The sequence below is a fragment of the Limulus polyphemus genome, unplaced genomic scaffold (assembly GCF_000517525.1).
Source record: "Limulus polyphemus unplaced genomic scaffold, Limulus_polyphemus-2.1.2 Scaffold405, whole genome shotgun sequence".
NCBI classification, from domain to species: Eukaryota; Metazoa; Arthropoda; class Merostomata; order Xiphosura; family Limulidae; genus Limulus; species Limulus polyphemus.
In genome coordinates this window covers 311,477-336,138 of record NW_013666015.1, presented here as the reverse complement: position 1 = coordinate 336,138, position 24,662 = coordinate 311,477, and the positions used below count along the sequence as shown (strand labels likewise).

Genomic DNA, 24,662 nt, shown 5'->3' with positions numbered 1-24,662 from the left:
AACAGACTAGAGGGAAGGCAGCTCGTCATCACCACCCACGGCCAACTGTTGGGCTACTCGCTTTCCATCGAATAGTGAGATTGACTGTAATATTATAACGCCCCCATGGCTGAAAAGGCGAACATGTTTGGTGGGACGGGGATTCGAACCCGCGACCCTTAGATTGCGAGTCGAGCGCCCAAACCACCTGGCCATGCTAGGCCTAACGCAATAAAGATGCACTGATATGTTTACAGTAGAAAAATATATTTGTTCCTAAATGAATAAATTTGTTATTGCTTTTTAAGAAGATTATACTTACCGGACTTGCGATGTCATAAAACTTCATCATCCTGGATGTGAAACACATTAAAAATAAAAAGTTATAACGTTTATAGAAGGAAACATATTGTTATAAAATACTCATACAAATGAGAACAATTAGTAGAAACAATACTTAGTAATTTATATTTCATAAACACTGGTCCCATTTGACTTGTTTTATTACTGCACTTATGCGATATATGTCATTCATATTCTGACAGCAATTTATATTTCATAAACAATAGTCCAATTTAACTTGTGACTATAGTTAAGCGTTTCACGACATTCTTATAAATGGACGGCCATAATATTTAATGTACAACGTATATATAAATAGTTTATATCAAATGATGACTTTTAGTACGTCTCAGCACAATTCACTTCGTATTACAAAAGCTTTCACGTTAACTAAACTGACTTAAGTACAATTAGAAACAGAATTCACGAGGCTATGCCTGTATGTCATTCGTCCGAAAGATGCATTTCGTTTAAAACCTGGAACGAAACAATGCATTTTAAACATCTGAGTATTTGTTAAGCCTTATTCGAGGAATATTTCTACCACAACTTCAAAACATTAACAAATTCATACACTAAGGGGACGACACTTATTTTGCATGCTCTTTGATTCAAAATGAAATCAGTTTTAAGTTTTGTAATTATCTTGTCATTTTCTTTGGAAGCTGCTTGTCGGTTTCAATTACGCACATACGTTAATTTTTTAAGCGAGTCAATAACAGCTACTACACCGTTGAATGAGTTTCAAAACATGACTCGTATCAACTGCTTCACTGAGTGTAACAAAAATATCTCATGCAGAGCCATCAACTACAGAAATGACAGTCAGGAGTGTGATCTGCTACCTTCATTGTTCCAGCCTCTGCCAAAGTTTTCGGATTTACTTGGTAATGATATCTATGTTAAGGTAAGATAGAATAAGAAAGGGTTAATTTTTAGAAAACGTAAACACAAATAAAAATTAATACTGTGATATTAGATGTCTGCTTTGTTGCTCTATAGCCAGACTATTGGAAGCATTCGATTGTTTGCAGTTTGTACGTTGTGTCAAAAAATTACTCACTGAAATTTAGTCTTATATAAAAAAAAAAGAGTATTAGCAAATCTGTGCATTGTGGTATGAATTTGGTTTTATTTTAATTCAGGATGGATCCAAATGTGCAAAAAATTAATAGATTAAACTTATATAAATAATTGTTGAAGAGATTAACCGGACTAAGTACAGTAAACAATGTTTCTCAATTGGGTTAGTTGACACTTAATATTTCTTGACGTTTTCATTGTTGTAATTCTTGACTTTAGTATGTACGTAACATTTATCAATTATAATATGTTCGCTTCATTTAGCTATAATGCAGCATAACTAATTATTATTTTGAACTGTTAGGCCTATTTAGAAGCACACTCCCCCTTCCCATTGATGCAGCGGTAAGTCTTGAAGGCTTATAACGCTAAAATTCTAGTTTCGACAGTCATAACAAACAGTGGTTTAGCAACAATGTAAGATCACTGGTTAATATTTCGAACTATACAGTCCCTTTAGCAATAGTGAAAAATCATTAGTTATGATTTTGAAAACTTCGATCCATTTATAGCTATAATGAAACGTCGCTAGTTAATTTACTCGATACATGATGAAATATTGCTGTTATTAATTTGAACTGTTTGATACATTTTTAGAACAAAATATCTAAGATGAATATTTATCAATGAAATATCTCTGAATAAATTTTCAAAGCAAAGACTTATAGCATTAATATTAACTTTGCAACAAAAATATTGTCACCATTTCTAGATCACATGTCGAAGAATTTAAAATTTATTTTCTAACTTGTTCATGATTTATTTAACTATATTTGAAATACTGGCATAAAACACCCGCTCTTCGCTGAAGACGTCAAAGGACCCTACGTAATTAACATAGGTCTCAATGTACCAATCAAGCTATTCCATTTTCCCCAGTTTCTTCCATATCTACCCTAAAGAGGGCTAGTCCCGAAAAAATCTGTTAGGACACTAGTCCGTGGTATCTGAACAAGTTTGGTCTCGCTAGCTTGTGAGTGGGCCGGCATGGCCAGGTGGTTACGACACTCGCAATCTGAGGGTCGCGGGTTCGAATCCCCGTCACACCAAACATGCTCGCCCTATCAGCCGTGGCGGCGTTATAATGGGACGGTCAATCCCACTATTCGTTGGTAAAAGAGTAGCCCAAGAGTTGGCGGTGGGTGGTGATGACTAGCTGCCTTCCCGCTAGTCTTACACTGCTAAATTAGGGACGGCTAGTGCAGATAGCCCTCGTGTAGCTTTGCGCAAAATTCAAAAACAAACAAAAAAACTAGCTTGTGAATCGGGGAATGACCACAGTTTTAAGAATGGTGCTCCCGGGATCCCGCAAGTGCCAGAAACACAAAATCCGATGCAATATTCGAATTCAACGACCCTGCAAATCCACTCCTAGGCTCTCTTCGTGCCTGGATGATCTTCCTGAAGCGTTTAAGTTTCTCTTGGTACCCTTTCTGTAGATGAGGCTATAGCTAGCCCAAAAGGAGTCCGTAACCGAAAAAAACAACAACATTAGAACACTCATACGTGGCACCTTAGCACGTTTGGCAAGGATGGTCCCGCTAGCTTGTGAGTGGGAACAGGAATAAATTTTAAAACATGGCGCTCCTGAAATCCCTAAGGGCATATGAACATAAAATCCGATACCATATTCGGGTTCAACTACTCTCTAAACCTTCTTTTATACCTCTTTGGTAAGGGACTATACCATATAGATAATGACATCCCATAGCCAATCCGATTCCGTCTGCCAAATTTCTTCCTGCTGGCTCCAAAACTGTGAGAAGAGTTCGCTGGAAAAATAAACAAATAAATTCAAAAACACACAATGTGAGTTAATGTAAGTTATTTGTCGCATCCCCGCGATTTGAAAGCATGGATCATGTTTAAAATAATGTGGCAAATTTTCTTTTTATAAATGTACTAAGATACATCCAAGTTAATTGCAATCCAGTTTTAAATTTTTATCTTCTTTGTAGATAGTAGGCTGTTTTGATCATTTTTGTCAAAACCGAGGTACCTGTAAAGATGATCTTAACTACGTTTTCGATCCATATCAGTGTTTTTGTAAGCAAGGCTACTGTGGAAAGAATTGTCAAGAAGGTAAGTTCTAATGAATTGTTGTAATATATTAATCTAATAATATACAGAATTGTATATTTAATACATTTAAGTTTATTTATATTTTAAATATGAAGCTCAAGAAACTAATTCAATTTCTTCAATGCTCGGGCATTATATAAATCATTATGATGCTCCCATTTATATTGACTTGGTACCGTGGGACAACTGTAAGTCTTCAGACTTGCAACGCTAAAATCTGCGGTTCGATTCCACGGGCTGGATACAGCAGAAAGCCCACTGTGGCTTTGCTGCAAAACAATCGAGCAGTAAGTATAATAAGCTTATAATATTATAATATCTTAAATAGTTAATAAAAAATACTCACTACGTCAAAAATATATTGATTTACTTACTAAAAAGTTCAAATGTTAAATGCTTCGGTGAGTCAGCGGTAACTTTGCTGACTTAGAATGCTAAAATCCGGCATTCGATTCCTTATAGTGAACAGTGCACAGATAGCCCAGGATGTAGCTTTACACTAAAGACAAACAATCTTAACATTGCAGGATATAACTTGGCTCTTTTTATTGTTTGTTTGAATTTATGCACAAAGCTACACAATGGGCTATCTGTGCTTTGCCGACCCGGTTTCTAGCGCTGTAAGTCCGCAGACATACCGCTGTACCACTGGGGTCTACTCTTTTTATATACGACGTCTTTACAAGGCTGCTCCCTTTGTTCTAATCTGGCTGTTTTGTACATATAAAGAAATGATTTGATCCGATAGCATTTACACAATTTACACTCTGTGACAACATTTGTATCCAGTTACCACAAACTCTCGCTCCACACTTTGAGTCAATGGGTGCGTTATAAAAGTGCAGGTCAAATCTCACTATTCGATTAGAGCATCAAGAAAATTAGTGTTGGGTATTACTGACTAGTTTCCTTTTCTATCAGTTCAAAATTAGGAACGTCTCGCGCAGATAACTCTTGTGTAGCTTTGCGCGAATATCCAAAACGAACCGTAAAAGTTTGCTTTTTTTTTCTTTTTTTCTTACAAAAACAAATACATTATTTTGTTAAAATATATTTATGGTGTTTTTCACTTCTTGTTTTTATTTCAAATGAGAAATATTTTCTCTTTTATTTTTCAGAAAATTACGACATTTTGGAAAAGAAAAGTTTCCGTAATCATGAAATACTTGGCAAATCAAAAAGTGGATTAACCTTGGAAGCATGTGCAAGTTACTGCATGAGTTTAGAAGATTGCAAGTCTGCTGTTTTCGAATTTGATAATGATAAAGGAGTAAATAATCAATGTAGAGTACACAGCAAAGCCAGTCACGAGTATGATTCTTTGGAAAATGCAGATAATGCGACATATATCTATAAAAAGCCTTCTTGTAAATGAACAATGGCAGATATCGTTTGATAGAGAGATATGCGTGGTATTTTGTGTTTGAAACCATAATTATGTCGTGTGCTTTAAATATCTGTGAAATATTTCTAATATATTTGAATATTGATCTGAACAGAGTTGTCGCAGGAGTAAATAGAAATAATGTACACTTTGAAGGTAAAGGAAATGATTTTCACACGATTTTTTTTTTAATAATTGAGGAAATATAAAATAGATTGTTTGTTATATTTGAAAATAATTTGGCACGTTACTTTATAGAACTGTTCCACACGTCATTTCACACATATTATGTATCTGTTTGTATTGAGATTTCATAAGAAAAACGTAGCACTATATATATAGAAAGTGTTCTATAGATATTACACTCTGTTGGGTTTGTGTGTCTCAGGTATGATTATGATTGTAGTGACATTTGATTTTCAACAGAAAATGTCAGTAATTCTTAATGACATTTGTAACAGCTTTCTAAATATTCAGCTAACAGATTAAAAGTTGCTATTGCCACATTCACTTTGACTAGGTAGGATAAATAGTTTAATTCACTTATAACTTAGTTAGAATACCAGTTAAATTATGTAACTCAATTCTTTGTTTTACAGCAAGTGATCTATTAAATAGAATTGGTTTATAAAAAACTTTAATCATTTCTTGCTTAATTTTTAGTGTTTGTCATTTATATACTAAACTTTTATATACTTATATCAAGCGAGTCATATATTATTGTGCTTTTAGAGATAATTGTTTTTTTTATGACAATTTGTGAATAACATTTAACTATTTAACTATGTATTTTGGTCTGTTAATGAGTGACATCTAGATATGGGATTTTGTCAGTTTTTAAAAAAATTATGCATGTTATATGGATTCTCAAAATTATATAATACTTTTGCAAATGTCAGAGTGGTTTCTAAGCGTTTGTTGAAAATAAAGAAATATTCTTTCCGAATGTCATATTTTGTGTATTTATGCGAGTGCGTTTTTTCTTCATCGACTGGTTTTTGTGCTTGATTCTTCTGTGATTCTTTCTTAGCTTTCGATTAGCCAAAAATCCATCTGTAATTAGGACGTCAGTGTGATAAAAAGTTTATAGAAAAGTGTTTGCTATGTTATGGGAAAAGTACACTGAGCTATATTAGATGTGGATTTAAGAATAATAGGTAATATGCGATATAGGCGGATGCTGTTCGACAATTAAATATTAAGACGAACATCAATTTATTGACAAAAAATGAACGAATGTTCAGAAGCATCAAAAAGTCTTCAGATAGGGCAAAGAAGGGTGACTCCCAATTCAGCTGAGTGTCCTATGCTATAGTATAATTTGCGTATGTAAGTTAAGCTGGCTTGGCTAGAAATGTCTCATAGGAAGTGCCACTTGGGGCCCCCCTCCGAGTTTCAGGGGGCACCCCCCCCCGTGATACACTCACGAATGTTTAGTGCTAATGAAGTGATGATTCCAATAAATAGCATATGGAGTTTTATCTGACTTTAGGTGTGGAAAATGGTTTGGTGAAAGTTTCAGCTATTCATCCACAGATACCAAGCTCCATCAGGCGACAGCACTTAAACTTGGAGAGAGATGACTTTGCTCGAAAGTAGTTTTTCGGATATTCTTGATGAATCGAGTTTATTACCTAATATAAGCTTGTATGATATAATTACACAACTAATCCTGCTGAGACGATAAGGAACTTTGAGAGAGAAATTTTATTGAGTGCTGAATACCCTCTAACTTTCTGTCGAAATGACGTTTACAGATAGATGTGAGTATGTCTATAAAATACACCAAGCTATTTTCCACCTAAAGTCGTATATAGATTCATTATCAAGGGCAGTTGAGCAGGTGAGAGCTGACATTGCTCAAAATTGAAGTTCTCGGTTAGTCATGGTATGCGTTTTGGTATCTAATACGAGTTAATATAATTTCATTACACGAATCTAAACCTTAGTCTTATCCCTGGACTACGGCATGGCCAGGTGGTTAGGGAGCTCGACTCGCAATCTACGGGTTCGAATCGCCGTCCCACCAAACATGCTCGCCCTTTCAGCCATGGGGGCGTTATAATGTGACGGTCAATCCCACTATTCGTTGATAAAAGAGTAGCCCAAGAGTTGGCGGTGATGACTAGCTGCCTTCCCTCTAGTCTTACACTGCTAAATTAGGGACGGCTAGCGTAGATAACCCTCGTGTAGCTTTGCGCAAAATTCAAAACAAACAAACAAACCCTGGACTACTGTTTTTCTTTGCTTTTTGTGATGGTATAACACCTTCTCTGAATTAAAATTCGAAATAAAATTTTCGTTTCTATCAAGTTGTGTCTTGTTTTCGGAAAGATCTGTGCCTTTCAGGTTATGTTGAATGATATCACATAGAACCATAAAAATAAATAATTGAATAAAAGAAAATCCTTATCGAATGTATGCAACCGAAATCCCTGTACAAATACTATATTCTACCAATGTTGACAAGGTTTGTCCATGTATAAGCAATGACATATTCTGGGTTACGTAACATATCTTATCGTACAAAATAACAGCATTTTTGTTAAAAAAATATAATTTCCTTCCTCTTATACCGCTTCTGACATAAACAAAAGTAAATAATTATCTAATACACATCGATGAAACCTATAGTATATTTAAAATTTTACCTGTTAAGTTATTAGCATTTATAAAGTAAGATGATGTAAAAGAAAATGGCTTTGAAATAATATACAAAAGAAGAAAATCCTTACCTGTACTCTTTTTTTTTTTTTCATTAATAGCATACTAGCTTACTACTCTTGTAATCTACAGGTTAGCAAACAAAACTGATTACCGTTATTGACTGAGAACAACTCACAGATATTCATGGACATATCAAGTGGTATTTCTCTAAAGTAACCTGATAAACACTAACTACAGTGTAATACCTATTTAATTCCATCAACATATTCTAAGAATTAAATACCGTAGTTTATCTCATTATCTTCGGAGACTTAGAAGAAAATTTACACAGATATAGCGAATGTAGCTATAAGAATAGTCTTAGTAAAATTAATTAAGTTGCTGGAAACCAGTATTTTGAGATTACATTTTGAAATAACCCAGAAGTGTCCATACAAAAGCAACATGTAAAAAACACAAGTTTATCAAATGTGAAATCAATACGCTAGAAACACGAACCTTAGATATTAATCATTCTACCTCTCAAACTGTTATTCATTCAGATATTTTTTACTCTAACCTGATATTTTTGAATGCATGTTTAACCGAATGCCCCATATTCGTCTGGTAGTCATAATTGCGGTGAAGCTGTGTAGGTATTTCTTCTTTCAGCAAACAGAGTGCACTGCCTAAAACTACTTTGTAACATTAATTTAACAGAAGCAAGAAAAAATGACAACATTGTTTTTTTTAACGTTGTTAATCGGAGTTACTCAGAGACAAAGACCAAATACACTTTTCATAATTTTGTATCAAAATATTAGTAAATATTAGAATATTTGTAGATGTGTGCTTAAACCTAATACATAATACACAGAACTACGTAAAATGATAAAAAAAGAAGACAGGAACAGCTTAGACACATATCGATTAAATTTCTTATCTGTGAATTCTCGTTTCAATTTTTTGAAAATTATAGCGGTTAGTTAAATATGAGAATTTAACATATTTTAAAAAGAAACAGCCAATAGTATTTCATTATTATCGTTTAAATTGAATAAAGGATACGCAGGTGTTGATCTTTTTTGTAAGATCAAAAAGTAAGTGTGGTATGAATAACTTCCTGGATGGGAATTAGCCACTATACTATTTTTATTCGCTTCTTCGAACTCACGTGGCTTCAAAAAGAAAAATCTTCGGACAACATTCCTTATCTTTAGAGCATGCGCATTTGATTTGAATAGGTCACCGCTACGGTTATTACACTCCACGTTTCAGTGAGAGTTCGTATACTAATACGGACTTAGTTTGTTAGCGCACCTGTGATCTCAAGTCCTTCACAAATATTTTTCGCTAACAGAAAATTTCTTATTTCATTTTAGCGGTCAAAATCAGAACCCTTTGTTATATAAATCCTACAGAGATTTTATCAACTTTGGACATCAGCAATCCAGAGTTTATTGAGGCGTTTTTGAAAAGTAATCAATAAATGAATCCAGCCATTATATTTACCAACTTCTTGTTCAAAGAAACGTTCAAGTGTTTGGCGACCATCTCTACCGCTCGGCATGGAGGACTGATCGGCAAATAGTAGAAATCTATTGATTTGGTTGTCATTTTCAAGCAAGTGTTTTAAACTCTACAATAGTTCAATTGAAAAGGTTCTGATAAAAGTATTAGAACACTTGAAACCAGAGTTTCTAAAAGTAAGTATAACTTTAATTATCATTATTACTGGAATGGAGTGATACCTAAACGAAAAAGCCGAACATGTAAAACGTAGTTCATCAACTTTCGTGGAATTTCAGTCACTAAAGTGAAATATTTTTTTATGTTTTCGACGTAAACATTAATTTTTGTTATTAAACTTTTTTTTATATATTATTCAAATTCCTAGATCAACCCGAACCACAGCGTCCCAACAATTGATGACAATGGCTTCATCTTGTGGGAGAGGTGAGATAACGTATTTGGTTTATACAAACATTTTTTCGAACTTTATTTAAAATCTATTAAAATGGGCCTCTTACAAGTTGTCCTAATTATTAAAATTAGCATTACCTGGATAAAATTGCTACGTGAGGGTGTTGGTGATGTGTAGAGCTGTAAATCACCTGCAAAATATTGACATATGAACAGATATTCATCATTATTCTTTTATCCCAAAAAATAATGTTTAACTAAAATAATAATTTTCCAAAACATATATGATTTTAGATTTTCTTAAGCTTTTATTTATTAAGAAGAAACATTTACTCATCTGTTACTATTAATTATTTTATTTATTAAGAAGAAACATTTACTCATCTGTTACTATTGATTATTTTATTTATTAAGAAGAAACATTTACTCATCTGTTACTATTGATTATTTTATTTATTAAGAAGAAACATTTACTCATCTATTACTATTAAATACCATAAAATATAATTTTGATCCAGCAAGCGATGGTTAAAACACAAAAAAGCGACACCTTCTACTTGGTGAAACACAAGTTCCAGAACAAACTATGTTCTTACCCATTACCTAGTGGTTAAAGTGGAGATCTGAAGCTCTGTAGGTCCAGTGAATAAACTACTAGGTCATTCGTCTTGGGAAAACTTTGAAAAAATCAATTAGCAGCTTTATTAAATGCATGCTGTATGTTAGAAAAGAAAAATTCGCGATCAATTTTGACAAAAAACAGTCGTACGGTCTTGGAGTCGGATAACTTTGCGTGGGTAAAGAGTTTGACATACCAATCACTCCCCGATCCACCTAATTTTGGATAATTAGCCTTAGTGCGATGGAACCAGTTTTTGCATATAATCATATGTTACTCATTGTTGTTCCTTTAAATATCTAAGTTACAGATTTTTTTTATTCATTTCTATCAAGATTTCTTCAACCTACGTGTTTTTCTAACATCATGAATAAGTTATCTTATAGTATCGTTCAGTCACGGCCATATTAAGGGTGGGACAGAAGGAGCAGCTATGCCAGGGCCCCGACCACTTAGTGGTCTCGATCGAATATATCTTTTGACTTTTTATGCATTGTATGCATTTGTACTTAATAAAGGGGGGGGGCAATGCTATTCTATTGCCCCAGGCCCCATTTGACCTAAATCCGACCTTGGTTTCAGCTCCTATTGGACTCTTATTTCATATAGCTAGGATGGTTATCCTTAGGGCTTTTCTTAGCTGGGGAGGGGGGGGGGGACTGGCTTCCCTTGGGCCCACAAATACTTTAAACATTCTGTAGTTTTTTTAACGCTGAATGATAAAACTAAGAAAATAATTTAAATATTTAGTCAGATAACAAAATGTATTAAGATAAGCCTTTGTATTAAGTTATGGCTGTTTTATGTGAATGTGACTCAATTGTGCCACCTTCTAAAGGTGGTGAGACGATGGTGGTGCGAAAGTTATTGTTGTAACCTTGTTCTTTCGTTGGACGGGTTATTTCAATTTTGTGTGTGTTTGTGTGTGTGTGAATATAATGCGAAGTCCAGTCTACGTAACTATAACAACTTAGCTTATTTCTTCTTTAACGTTTGCTACAGACTACCAATACTATCAGTATCACTTGTCCACAGTTCTATTTGTAGGCCTAAATTCAACAATAGCGATTTAACTTTTCAACTGAAATTGCCTTAATAGTTCTACGACTAACCTACAAATAAACTTACTTGTACAATTTCACGCCTAGTCGATCCAGTAACTGAATATATGCCATAACTAACACTGATCTGTATACTTCACTTTGACTAGCACTCTACTAACTGACATCTGATTCAATGCTTAATTGATTATAATGTAGCCTTGTCTCTAGACACTTTGTAAATCTCTTGATCACTAATATTCACGAACATTCTACTAGGTATTCTAGAACTATTTTTATAAACTTGCCTGATCTTAATGTCACTCGCCCTCTGGCTAACATCTAAATTAAAATATTGAAAACATAGCTTACAATATTATAAACGTGTAGCGTACTGTATAAAGAAAACGATATTCATACCGACTAAGTAAGTTGAAAGATAGCGTAATTGTAAAAAAAAATAAAAAATAATCTTACTACACAACACTACTTTTCTCAAATACTTGTTGGAAGTAGTTCTGTTAGTGTCTGTGTTGAAACTTTACATGAAAATTATTTCAAAATGTTGGCGGATAACAGCTAAAGTAATAGATGTTACTGGTAAAAATTAAATCTCCAAATTCATAAAAAAGCGTCCATATTTTTTGAATACAGTGGCAAATTATATTTAGAAAAATATTAAAAGCAAAAACTAAGTACTCCTTTGTGGTCTTTTTGAGCATTGAAAATTGATATGATTGTAAGTTTTATGTGCTGGGTCTTTTAATAAAACTTGTAGATTTTCTATTAATTTTGAAAATATTTTTGAAGTATTCTTCTTGATGCTATAGACGTAAATCTGAACCCAAGTGTTTATGCTTCAGATTGCCCTAAGTTGAGAGCTGTTACACTTAAAACAACGAAAATTTTTAATTCGATTTCTGGATCTGCTTTTTTGTTTTTATGATATTAATAATTAAAGAGTATGCTGTTTAACATTAGTTCTGTTTTTCAGGTTCAGATTTCCAGACTCAAAGTACATCCAAATGCGATTAAGAGCAACGACTTTCGATTTAATGATCTGTTTTTTTCTCTTGTGAATACATAATTATTAAGGCATCCTAAGCACATCCTACACGGACAGCAACTTGTGTATAGGCGTGTGTGCTGTTTCCTGTTTAATTTCATAAGATTCTGTCAAGCGTTGAGACATTTAAACTTCATTGTTGTACCTAAAGCCATGCAACTATAACTTGACCTACCTTCCAGGGAGAGCAAAATGGAATTGTTCTTTCAGTTCTTTGAATAAAGAAAAAAAAACTTTCAGTAGAAGTAGTGAAGGTCTGTTTATTTCGTTGCTTGTAATAAAAACATGGAAGTTTATTAGTTATCAAATCTCGGTAGCATGAAAAAGAAATTCTCAGATGATTGTGATTGGACTAACGATTTGAAACTTGTATACTTGTGAGTGATAAGACTCCCTAATGCTATAATCCATATAGCATAAGGAGGGCAGAAAACCTGGAAGAGGAATGTTGTATTTGTTCACTGTATTTTCATTTTCCTCTTCGAGAGGGGTTGAAATAGTCATATCCTAAAGCACTCAAAGCTGCTGTCAAATCTATACCTGTCCATCTAAAGCAAGCAGTGAATATTTTGGGATTACTATTATTTGTTCCTAATCCCAATGCTGCAAGTAATCCTTTGTCTTACATTAAAAGCAGATTATGGACTTTAGCCTATCCCTGAAATCGAGAAGCATTGAGCTTTCCGTGCACGTTGGACGTGGTAGGCTGTAGTTATGAGTAATGGATTTAATAACATACTTACATTTTTTTTTCCAAATACATTTCACAGTTTGCATGAGCCAAGGAACGATTAATTTTAGGCAGCGGTATTAATATTCTCCAATAAAATATGAAGTTACCCTTTTATTTTTATCAATGCATTACCAAAAGTGGAATTAAGTAGAAGTAGATCAGCTGAGATGTGTGCGATTTCTTGACTCTCAATGAATGTCTATGACAACTGCTGACAATGAAATGTGGGATTCTCATTGACATTCAGTGGGAACGGAAGTATTATTAGCTAAGAAAGAGCTATCGCACTGTTTTCAGTAATATAATGTATAGGCTGGATGTGATCCAGTGGTTAGTAAGCCGGATCCACTGCTCGTTTCCCGTTATCTCTCCACACTATGGGCCATGTGTGTGTTATAAAGGTGACGGTAAATTTCCTCTATTCAATATGACAAAAGTAGCCAAAGAGTTGGCAGTAAGTGCTGTTGACTAGTGGTATTTCTTCTAGTCTGTCAATTCAAAATTATGGGCGGCTAACGCAGATAGCTCTAGATATCTGAAAATATCTGAAAACAAGCATAACATAATGTATATACAACTAAACAGAACGACAGAAAAATATACCAGTTTCGTTCGTTTTCTTCATCCCATTTTCGCACAGAACAATACAATGAAATGTATTTATGGAAATCAACTGATATAAAATTTATCTGACCTTGTTTTTAGACCGTGTTCAGCTAAGATGATCGAAATGTCATTTGGAAAACTAATGTGGTGGTTTTAAAATATACTTAGAATATGATTCGGTTAAGTCCAGTGAAATTACCAATTTTTAACGCTCCCCCCCCCCCCTTCCGTGATTGAGCGGTAAGTATAAGCTAAAAATTGGGTTTGGAGTGTAGCTGTGCGTTTAATAACAAACTTTATGAATCTTCTGTAGACTCTAGCAAATGTGTGAAATTTGATATTCGTGTTAAAAAATAACAACAAACTAATAAGATGTTTTAGATGTATTAATTGTTTCAAATAACAAATCAAAGAGGTGTCCGTTTATATTTGATAATTTTAATTTTATCCATTTTTTCCAGATACTTTTTTAAGACAGCCATAAAGTTACCGGTTCTTTTTATTGATTATACAGTGGGGTAACGAAGGGAGTCCTTATCTCTTATGTAGGAACAAGGACGATTTTATGTAACCATGTTCATTTCTAACCAGTCAAACTTTATTGCGCAAAGTTTCAGAAAAAACATTTCGTTGTAAATATTTTACTATTGTTAAAAAAATGTACATTCTACCTTCTAGTCGTCCAATTATGACCTACCTGTGGAACCAATACTCTACAAATGACAGCTTGTATCCAAACGACCCGAAAAAGAGAGCAGAAGTGGAAAAAATGCTACATTTTGATATAGGAACATTATACAAGAGCATTATTGAATACATAGTAAGTGGTCATGATGCCTAATCTTGTGTTGCCTAGAAAAACTGAGTTTTAGTACATTAAAAAACGTGATACTGTGAATTTAGCTACACTGCTTGATAGTGAGAAAAACATCTAATAAATGTAACTCCTATACATAAACTGTTTTATTTGTTATATACAAGGTTTATTTTAGTTCCTCAACTTTTAGTATTAAATAGGTTAAAAAGATTAATTTAGCCCAGATCCTCATGAACAATTGTTTAGGCTGCTACAAGTTGTGTTTCGTTCCGAGTCCACGTCTTAAATTTTGTTTTCCTAGTAAAATTTGGGAAATTGTAATCAAGATATTCTGACCAAAAATTATTTTAACGAACTTTATCACGTTTATTAATCTGTTCATTTGTCAATGCTATATAATATATATATATATACGATATACGAGCGCACGCCCCCCCCCCCCCCGCACCCCACAAACACACAGATATGCATTCAAAGTTGTTTTCATTTTCGCTTTAAAACTTTTATATGTTCCGAATACTTGTATACTTTATTTTCGTCGTCTAGCTCCCTACGTTGCTACGTGGAGCACCTCTAGATCCAGAAAAAGAGAAAGTTATGAGACAGAAAATAAAAATACTGGACGATATTTTACAGAAACAACCCTATGTAGCTGGACAAAACCTTTCTCTTGCTGACCTTTCTATTCTCGCAGGGATAACATTTCCTGAAGTAAGTTTTGCATACAATATTTTGTAGAAATATCATATTTAATAAAATAAAAACTGTTGTGTGATACTAGTAATTATTTACTTATGTATATAATATGTATGTTGTGTTATGTCAGTTGGGGTTTCAATAGAAAGCTTTGTTTTCATGCTTTATTTGTAATTATTCTTATAATATAATGAAGCATATGTAAGTCTATAACGCAGATATTAGGGTTAAAAGTACTTTTTATAAGAAGCAAATTTACAGAAATTGTAATGTTTGAGAACAACTGTAATAATGTAATTTGTATGGAATTGTTTTAAAAACTAAAATGAGTTATTTATAATTTTTTATGCAAACATAAAAGCAAAGAATTTACAAATAACAGGTGTCCAGTCAACTACATTTAAAATCTGAAGCGTTGACTATTGTGTTATTTGAAATATGGCAACTGCCTGTATGTAATGATTTAATATATAAGTCATGTCAATGAAATAGAATTGTGATTCCATTACAGGTGGTTGACTATGACCTCGGGGAATTTTCAAACATTCAGTTGTGGATCAAGAAAATGAAGGCAGAACTTCCATACTATGAAGAATTCATCATCCAGCCAATTGAAGAGTTTAAAACCACAAAGGCTAACAAATGAACATTCATGAATAAACTACAAGTGTCGACGGTTTCCTAATAGTTTCCTTATATAAGATTGAAAAAAATACACTGGCTCTAAAATGTCCACGTGTAATTTATTTGTTTGAATAAAATAATCAAGACATTGTCGAATAAAAAATGTTTAAGCATAATGTTCATGTTTTGAAACCAAAAGCAACAGCCTAATTTAGATTAAGTATATTGTTTTTTTATTCTTACTCTTTTTTTTTTTTTGGCGAATCAGAATGTTCCTGGTTTTCCGTCCGTTGTCGCCAAAAAAAACAACAACAAAAAACACTATCAATTGAGGCTGTGGGAACACGATAAGAGTAATTATTCAATTATACAAGAATATGGCTAAATGTTCGCGGTGGGCGTTGTTAATTGAATGCCTTCTCTTTAATCTATCGGCTCAAAATTAGCGCCGGCTTTGCGTAGATAACGCTTGTGTTGCTTTGTGTAAAAGTCTGAAACAAAAAAATAATTTAAAGAAAAAATTGGATGCACGTGAGTTTTTAGTTTATTACATCTTAATGTATACTGCGAACCATAGTGTCTGTCCAAGTGTTCGTCTGTCCTGCGCTGAGTTTGAAAAGCTACGTGCGCAGGCAAACCTAAACATTCACTTTTGAAATAACGGGATAATATGTATGAATAATATTGATGCCAAATTTTGTTTCTAAAGCAGAATATTCTATACTAAATTGTTAGGAATTAATCACACTATCATTCACATTTCAAAGTGTGACTTAACTTAATAAATTAAATGTAGATTTCCTGTATGTTATTGTTGAACGACTCTTAGCATGACTGAAATGCTCAACAATTACTTTTCACGGTGGGCGGTATAAGTAGCTCAGAGCTTTGGCTCTGAGTGAAACCAAGAGTGCAATACAATCAACCTATTTTAAAGTTCATCAAATAATATAAGTTGATAGATTAACTTAAACTTTTCCCGTCACTGGAGACGGGTACTTTTGCTTGTAATATAATGTAAGAAGGTAAACATTATAGAACAAAGGTAACGATAGTGATAACGGCATAAAAAGATACCACAAACTTAAAGATAAACATTATAGAACAAAGGTAACGATAGTGATAACGGCATAACAAGATATTACAAACTTAAAGATAAACATTATAGAACGAACGTAACGATAGTGATAACGGCATAAACGTTGTATCCAAAGAATATACGCTTGATTTGTTTGTAATTAAGCACAAAGCTACACAATGGGCTATCTGTGTTCTGCCCACCACAGGTATCGAAACCCGGTTTCTAGCATTGTAAATCTGGAGACATACAGCTGCAACACGGGGGGGGGGGGGCTACACTTTTGATTACTGTTCACATTTTAATATTGAAAAACATTTAAAAAGCTACAATAATGTTGCCAAAATATGAATTCTTTTTATCGAAAATATTTATATTGTTATAAGGATTTCTATTGTTGGGCGGATTCTTTTGAATTATTTGGTAGCAAAAACATACGAAACTACAGTTTACTTCTTGATAATAACAGCATTCTCTTTCTTCCAATACAAGTTACATAATTAGATATTATTGTCTCGGCGGGTTTATCTTTGTGACCAAACATTAAACAATTCTTTCCACATAAGTTTTCACCATTGCATTTGTAGGTGTTTCCACTTAAAACTGTATTTGTAGCATTTTTTGAAACACTCTTTGTGTAATTTCGTCACCAGTTCGTTGTTCTTGGTTTTTTCTATGATGTTCTGGCTGATCTATTGTCTACCAAAACTTTACTTCAGTTATGTATATATCGGTACATGCACATATCAATACCCGTAGATGTGATCACTACCGACTTAATGTAGTGTGTTTGCTACTTTTTCATGGAAGCAATCATATATAACCTAAGAAGAGCTATTTTAAATAAGTTTATCTGGCAGCTCTTACAATCCGTCTCTGACCATATAGGTGTTGTTTCACACTAGACCTGGAAATCAGGAGTGGGAATTTATTTCCAGCGCGTTACAACTCCATAACCATAAGCGACTCAAGAGAAGTGGAAACATGAATTTTAGTAGGATGCTGTCCACACTGCTGTCAAAGTGTGATGGGTATTATATGCAGGCACTTTAGTTGCACAAGACATGCTTGTCACTCTCCGAGGTGTGTGCACCTTGGAAGACTTAGTTGAAGGTGAATCTACAATAGTAACCACTAATAATTTTTCTACTCTTGCATGTTAATTTACGTTATACTTTAAATGTTAATGCTACAAATAGTGCATCTATAGGAGTAATAATGTCTCTTACTCACACGTGAAACCACATAGGCTCATTTTGCACACTTTTACCGATTTTATCCACCTGGATATACAAATGGCATAACATAGCAATATTTGGATGTGTTTTAATGCTCCAATGGCATAGCTCTTCTGCTTTATCAGCCAGATTCCAAATAGGTCTACTTTTACAAATCTTAAATCCCGCACTATGTAAAGTTGAGTTATATACAGGGTCCACTTGCAACTGAACTTTTCAACTTTGCAGCTGGTACTCATTCAGATACTCCATTGCATCTACGGTTGGACCTTACAGGGTAAGAAGAAAATACTATGTTACTTCATTTTGTGTCCAAACATTCCATGCATTCATTTATTAAAGCCCCCAGATAAACCACTCTATGTCCTATTTTGTTGTATCCTCTGTAGTAGTAAAACTTGATTATTAGTTCGAGATCTACAGTAATTTGGTACAGTTAGCAACTACACCAATGTAGTAATATAGCACTGGGTTTTGGCTTGATTTTGGTATGCCACATCTTACTAGTGCAAATTTACTCTTACTGAATTTTTTTTTTAATCATACACTTCATAAGTTTGTCTACCTGTATGTTTCAGCTTCTTGTTCATTTAGGAATAGTTCTTGATCAAGACAAAAACTAGTAAGCATTTGCCCAGTCGCTTCAGTCTACCTTTTTTAAATCCTACTTGTGAATGAAGTTGAGATTGGTCAAATGCTTCGGGCTGTTTCACCTGCTTGTTGGCCCATGGATGATAATGACATGTACTAGACGTTGCTCACTGAGATTTTCTAAAGATACCTTCTTATGTGATCTCGGAAATTCTCAGCCTCTTGCTTAAGTGAAACCCTTTTTGTGGTGATATAATCTCCATGCTATCATGCTTTATTTTCAAAAATGCTGTTAACCAGGGGAAACACCTTTGGAATGCTAATTTACAAAAGTAGCTCGGATATAGAGTAGTCCTCCGTGACTTTCTCCTCAGTTGTCACTTTGAACTAATTAGTTGCTGTCCATTTTAACCTTGCTTGTTCGTCATGAAGATCCTGCCTAAATCATCTGCAAAATAACTTTCCTTTCTTCTTGGCCCTTATTCCAACAGACATATACTAGATGCTCTTACCTCAAACTTGGTACATAAAAGTTTGAATTAAATGAACAATAAAGAAATATTTACAAGCATTATTCGACTCTGTGGTATTTGTATTTTGTATTTGTGGTAAAGTTATCTGCCATCATCCCTAATTTTCAGCTTCTGACCATAGGGAAGGTAAGCAGATAGTAGCACCCTACCAACTATAATTCATGCTAAAGGATTGACTACCATCCATAATGTAACACCGAATCTGCAAGTCAGAGAGATATTTTTGGATGGCTGATTCCAAACAAAGCTTTCTGATGCTCTCCTTTTTTAAAATTCTGATTAAGAACGTGAATTCCTTGTGATAACTGGAATCTGAAGTGCCCACCAGCATAGACGAATTTGCACTCGTTTCTAGGGTATGAAGGGGTAAAACCCATACCTCCTTATCTAAATGATTTAGGACATCGATCACTGTACCATCTAAGCTCAACATCAGTCATTGCACCACCAGTCCCTGAGTCCATTACAAGCAAAAACTTAATTAAAATGTTTGGTGAAATGATCCAGATCTTCCTCCTTTGCTATTCCATTGAACATTGAAAACTTTACCTGCTTTACCTCACTAATGAAAGGTGCTCACAGGCTTCAACTACCAGCTTCTCTGCCAAAATCTGACCAAAATGTTTCTGGAAGTTAATTTCATTTTGAAGTCTATAAATGTAAACATCTTCGGTAATGTGATATCTTCAAGCCAAGTTTTCAAAGGGATGATTGGCGTATGATAATATGTGACATCGTTGTCATCATGATGATGTGACGTATGATAGCACACCTTGTCATCACATCCCATACTGTACTGGGGACAGACATGATCTTGAATCTGAAGGTCCAGAGATGTGTGCAGAGATTTAGAAGAAAGACTTGATACCACTAGAAATATGAATACACTAATGTTTATTTATACACACACAACAACAGTACAATAATAAAATCCAAATAAGCGCAAGTGTTCAGTGGTGTGTGTCAAACTGATAAGAAAAATGGGAAACTTTATTCAAAAACTCTTATTGGTTCAGTGTGTCTCACCTGCAAGTGAAAATTAACCCCTAGTATTGTTTGTTTAAAGTTAAGCACAAAGCTACACAATGGGCTATCTGTGCTCTGCCCATCACGAGTATCGAAACCCAGGTTTTAGCGCTGTAAGTCCCAGACATGCCGCTGTGCCATTGGGGGGTAGGGTAAAACCCTAGTATATGCTGAAATAAAGTTACAAAAGTTATATTTCAACAAACCTCAAAATTAATTTTAAGTTACAGTTCTAAGGGTTAGCAAAACTACATGTTAAAGCCTAAACAAAATATGTCAAGATCCAAATACTTAAAACTCTGTCTTTAAAGTTTAAATAAACAATTCACTTTTCTGAGGAAAAGTTAAACGTAAAGTTATAATATGAAGTACAAAACACTAGTCAACTATCTCAAGAGTTCAAAATAACAGCCCTCCCCCCAGTGGCACAGCGGTATGTCTGCGGATGTACAACGCTAGAAACCGGGTTTCGATACTCGTGGTGGGCAGAGCACAGATAGCCCATTGTGTAGCTTTGTGCATAACTTCAAACAAACAAACAAAATTCAAAATTTTGGGTTTTAATGTATTAAACCATTGAAAACTGCTACAATAAATCTTGAAAACGTTTTTATTTTGCCTAACAATAAATTCCCCTAAATCATCAAATATGTCTTACAGAAGGAAACCTAGCTTTATATACATAAACAAAATATTCTAAGAAAGACAGACTTACACATGAAGTACACTTCACATCCTAGATCTGTGTCCACTGAGAATTGAACTTTAGAATATTGCTTCTCTTGATCCTTATCCGATTCTTCAACAGGAAAAATTGCTTTATATTTCTGAATATTGTGTACTATCTTTTCTGCAAAAACGTAAGTTAGTTGCCAATTAGTGAACCTACCTCTTGCATGGTTTTAAAACAGGAAAAGTTAAAGTGTTACTTGAGTAATTATTTGCATCCAGACTAAGAACTCTGAAAACTCAATAATTAACTAAAGATGTAACAGGCATATAATACCATCTTGTGCTACAACAGAAAAGTAAGCCAATTCAAATAAAGTCCACGATATCAAGGGCTTTGTTCACAGCATCAAAATGTTATTTCTAAAAACTAGTCTTTGGTATTCATGTACACTGCTGAAAAGCAGAAAAACCGAAAGTTCCCGTTGTTAGAATTTAAAATACTTATAATTTCTAATAGTATAAATATATACTATGTTGTTATTGGGCTTAGGTTTCTTCTACAGTAGGTGTCTGTGACCTGTTAGTGATAAATTCAACGATAAATGAACAGCACGCACTTCACTTGTTTTTCAAATAATATATACATATTCCTAACAAATTAAACGTATGTGCAACAAATTCTTCAACACTATAGATATTATAGGCATATCATAAACACTATATATGTTGTTCACGTCCTTTTGTCAAAAGTCCACTTAGGCCTATTCAATTGCTTTAGAATTTCAGTTGACAAGCTGAATTATCTTCACTATTACTATCGCACCAGTAGTCTGTGTGTGATTCACTTACAATTGTGGCGCGAATTACCATAATCGTTTGGTCTTCTTTCTTCTAAATATTCTTTATTCCTTTTGTCAAAGTGCACTCAGGATGATTCAATTACTTTAGAATCAAGCTTTGACGGAATAAATTATTACTCTTATTTCCTTTTCTACTGTTAGTCTTACTCTAACACATTAAACGCTAGGCATATGTTAATCGTTAGGCCTATCACTTCTTCGATAGTTAACTTCACACCGAACTTTTCCTCGCCGTAACTTTACTCTCTTCTGCTATTATCTCTTTAAAACTCCATTGACTCTCTCTCTTTGTCTCTATCTTCGCCAGTGCTATTGCTTCCAAATAACGTGTCGCATAGTTAACTACTGTCAGCACATACTGGTTGTCCTTGTCAGACACAGGCCCAATCAAGCCCACAGCTACTCTGCTGAATGGCTCTTCTATGAGAGGCATATCCCCCAATGGGACGTTGGCTTCCTTTCTTCTAGGTATTGTTCTTTGGCAGATGTCACATGCCCTGCAAAATCTACTCACATCTCCTGGCCAATGGAAGTTACTGGTGATGCTGTCTGCCATTTTCTTTGCTCCTAAGTGTCCTCCCACAATTGATTCATGAGCCAACTTCATCATTTGAGTCCGGTATTCGTTTGGTACTATGATCTGTTTAACTTCCCCAGTATAACTACCTTGATAAATTTGGTATAGAACTCCCTTCCCGTCCTCTATTCTATAAACATCTTTCCCTTTGTTTTGTGCTCGACTTTCTCCCGAGCATTTTCCTAAATTTCTGCAGTAAAGGGTCTTTTTTTGTGCTTCATTCAGTTCCTGCAAACCTACATTCGGGATGTCGTCTTTTGACACTTGCAAGGGATTGATGTCTTGTTTGCTCTTTTTTCTTGAGCTCTGATGGTGACAGCAGATGCTTCATCAATCTTCTTTCTGCCTAGTTCCTCCAACTTTCTGTTATCTGGTGTGTTTCCTATCACCAAGTCGTGTATTGCTTCCTTGATATATATGACCTAAAGGTCTCCTATATAATATGGAGTATTCACCTATATTTGTGCTATGGGAGACTTTCTCACTGTTCCATCAATTAGCACAAACAGGTGTACCTTGCCTGTCATCTGATCATCGGATACTAGACTGGTTCTCACTGCTGTGCTACTGCACCCAGTGTCTCATAGAACCTTCACTTTTTTGTCCCCAACATAGCCTTTGCATATTGGCGTATTATGATTTGTTGGCGCCTCTTGATATTTATCACATGCTACCATCACTATTGGCACTATTGATCCATTTGCTAACTTGAGTCAACCATTAGTCGTGCCCTGATCGATCATGCTTTCTTGTATTGAATTTGACAAGTAGTCTTGGTTCTCTTTCTTCTGGCAGCAGTATCCGTACTGTCAGTCACTATTTTCTTGTTTCTTATCAGCACTGTCTTTGTAAATAGCTCCAGCTGCTTTATGTTGAGATTTCTGCTGTTGTTTGCTGATGATGGACTTGCACTCCTTTGCAATGTGTCCCATTTTATAACAAACATAGTATCTTTTCTCCCTTCTGTCGATTAACCTCTTGTCACCTTTGGTAAACTCCTGCTTTTGGTCAGCCATTACTGATTTCAATTTTAACTGGACATTCTTGGACTTGTTAGTCGTACTATTTCCATGGGCTTCCATATAATGTTCTGTCAGCTTGATTATCTAGTCTACATCTTTTGGTGCTCTCTCTCCTTTAGAAACAGTGATATGCTAGTTGAACACGTACTAATAGGTTTGCCAGTCCCTAAAAACTATTTTCACACATGGCCATGTCAGTACATCTGGTGAAATATTGCCGAAGATGTGCCACAAACTGAAATACAGTTTCTCCAGTGTCGGGTTTGACTCCTCTGAACTTCTGAAAAAACCTTCTTCATTAAGTTCATATCGTTTCAGTAAAGCCACTTTTAATTTGTCGTAATCCATGGCATCTTCTGATGTCATGCCTGCATATACTTGTAGACCTTTTCCTGCGAGAACTGGGCTGAGACAGACTGCCCAGTTGCCTTTTTCCCAGTTCTGAATTTGGGCAAATCTTTCTTAGTACTACGACAACGGAAGTCACGTGACGCTGGTAACACGTAATGAGTATCTAGAAGAATGAGAAACATCCCGAATAATCTAGTATTTGCTAGACGCCCTCTATTCCTGTATATAAGCGCGCCAGATAAAGCGAGACAATTAATCGAAACTGGAATAGCAGACAGAGAGATCGAAGATATAGACAGATAATCGAATCAAGCCGTAAGTAGAGTGTGTAAATCATTGTGAATTATTGCGTGTGTTTAACTTAAAGTGACTGTGGAAGTTAAGTGTATTGCAAAGTTGTATTGAGAAAGAATAAACTAGTTTTATTTAAGAAAGGACTTGTATCGCTGAAGTTCTTCGGAAAGAATTTTTACGGAAAATTAACAAACGAACACAGACACAATGATATCTTTTTAGGAAAGCATCCATGTCATCTTTATGTTAGTCAAATTTGGGCAGTTTGGGTCGGCTGACCATGATTCAATTGTCATTCTTGGGTCCTTCTTCCTTCGGTTGGGTGAGTTTTGCAATCTCAATTTGTGTTCTTATTCTCTCTATTTCTAGTCTCTCTTCTCTCTTTTTTTCAATTTGCGACCTTATTCTCTCTATTTCCAGTTTTTTCTTTCTCTCATTTTCTTCTCTCTCAATTTGTATTCTTATTTTCTCTATTTCTAGCCTCTTCTTTCTCTCATTTTCTTCTCTTATTTTAGTCTTTCTCTTTCCTTTTCTTCTTTCTTGAGTTGTCTCTTCTGTTGCCGTTCTTCTCTCTCTAGTTCTCGTTGTTGTTTAACAAACTCTCGTTGTTCACTGTATATTAACCCAAGTTGATATCCTCTTTCTACCCATTTATCAAAATATGTTGACAAGGTTATATAGTGTAATTGTAATCTCTACACTATTTTCGTTACTACTGCAGTTGTGCGTATATAGGCCGACTTATTTCCGTTGTCCTTCACGTTTACTTGAAATACAATT

The 24,662-nt window shown here is 34.6% G+C and overlaps 2 protein-coding genes across 2 annotated transcripts in view; one reads left to right on the top strand and one right to left on the bottom strand.

Annotated features, from left to right (window-relative positions):
• Window positions 1–8,226, bottom strand: part of LOC106458023 — a 58,539-nt gene extending 50,313 nt beyond the window's left edge. Inside the window, exon 1 of the mRNA XM_022384135.1 lies at window positions 8,097–8,226. Coding sequence (XP_022239843.1) covers window positions 8,097–8,151 — 55 coding nt within the window. The 5' untranslated portion in view covers window positions 8,152–8,226. The remainder of the gene's footprint in view (window positions 1–8,096) is intronic.
• An 814-nt stretch (window positions 8,227–9,040) lies between these two features.
• Window positions 9,041–15,803, top strand: LOC106458022 (glutathione S-transferase 1-1-like). Its single transcript, XM_022384134.1, has 5 exons — window positions 9,041–9,222; window positions 9,414–9,472; window positions 14,182–14,323; window positions 14,867–15,031; window positions 15,528–15,803. The coding sequence occupies exons 3-5, from the start codon at window positions 14,192–14,194 to the stop codon at window positions 15,660–15,662; spliced, it is 432 nt and encodes a 143-aa protein (XP_022239842.1). The 5' UTR covers window positions 9,041–9,222; window positions 9,414–9,472; window positions 14,182–14,191; the 3' UTR covers window positions 15,663–15,803.
• Window positions 15,804–24,662: the final 8,859 nt, after the last annotated feature.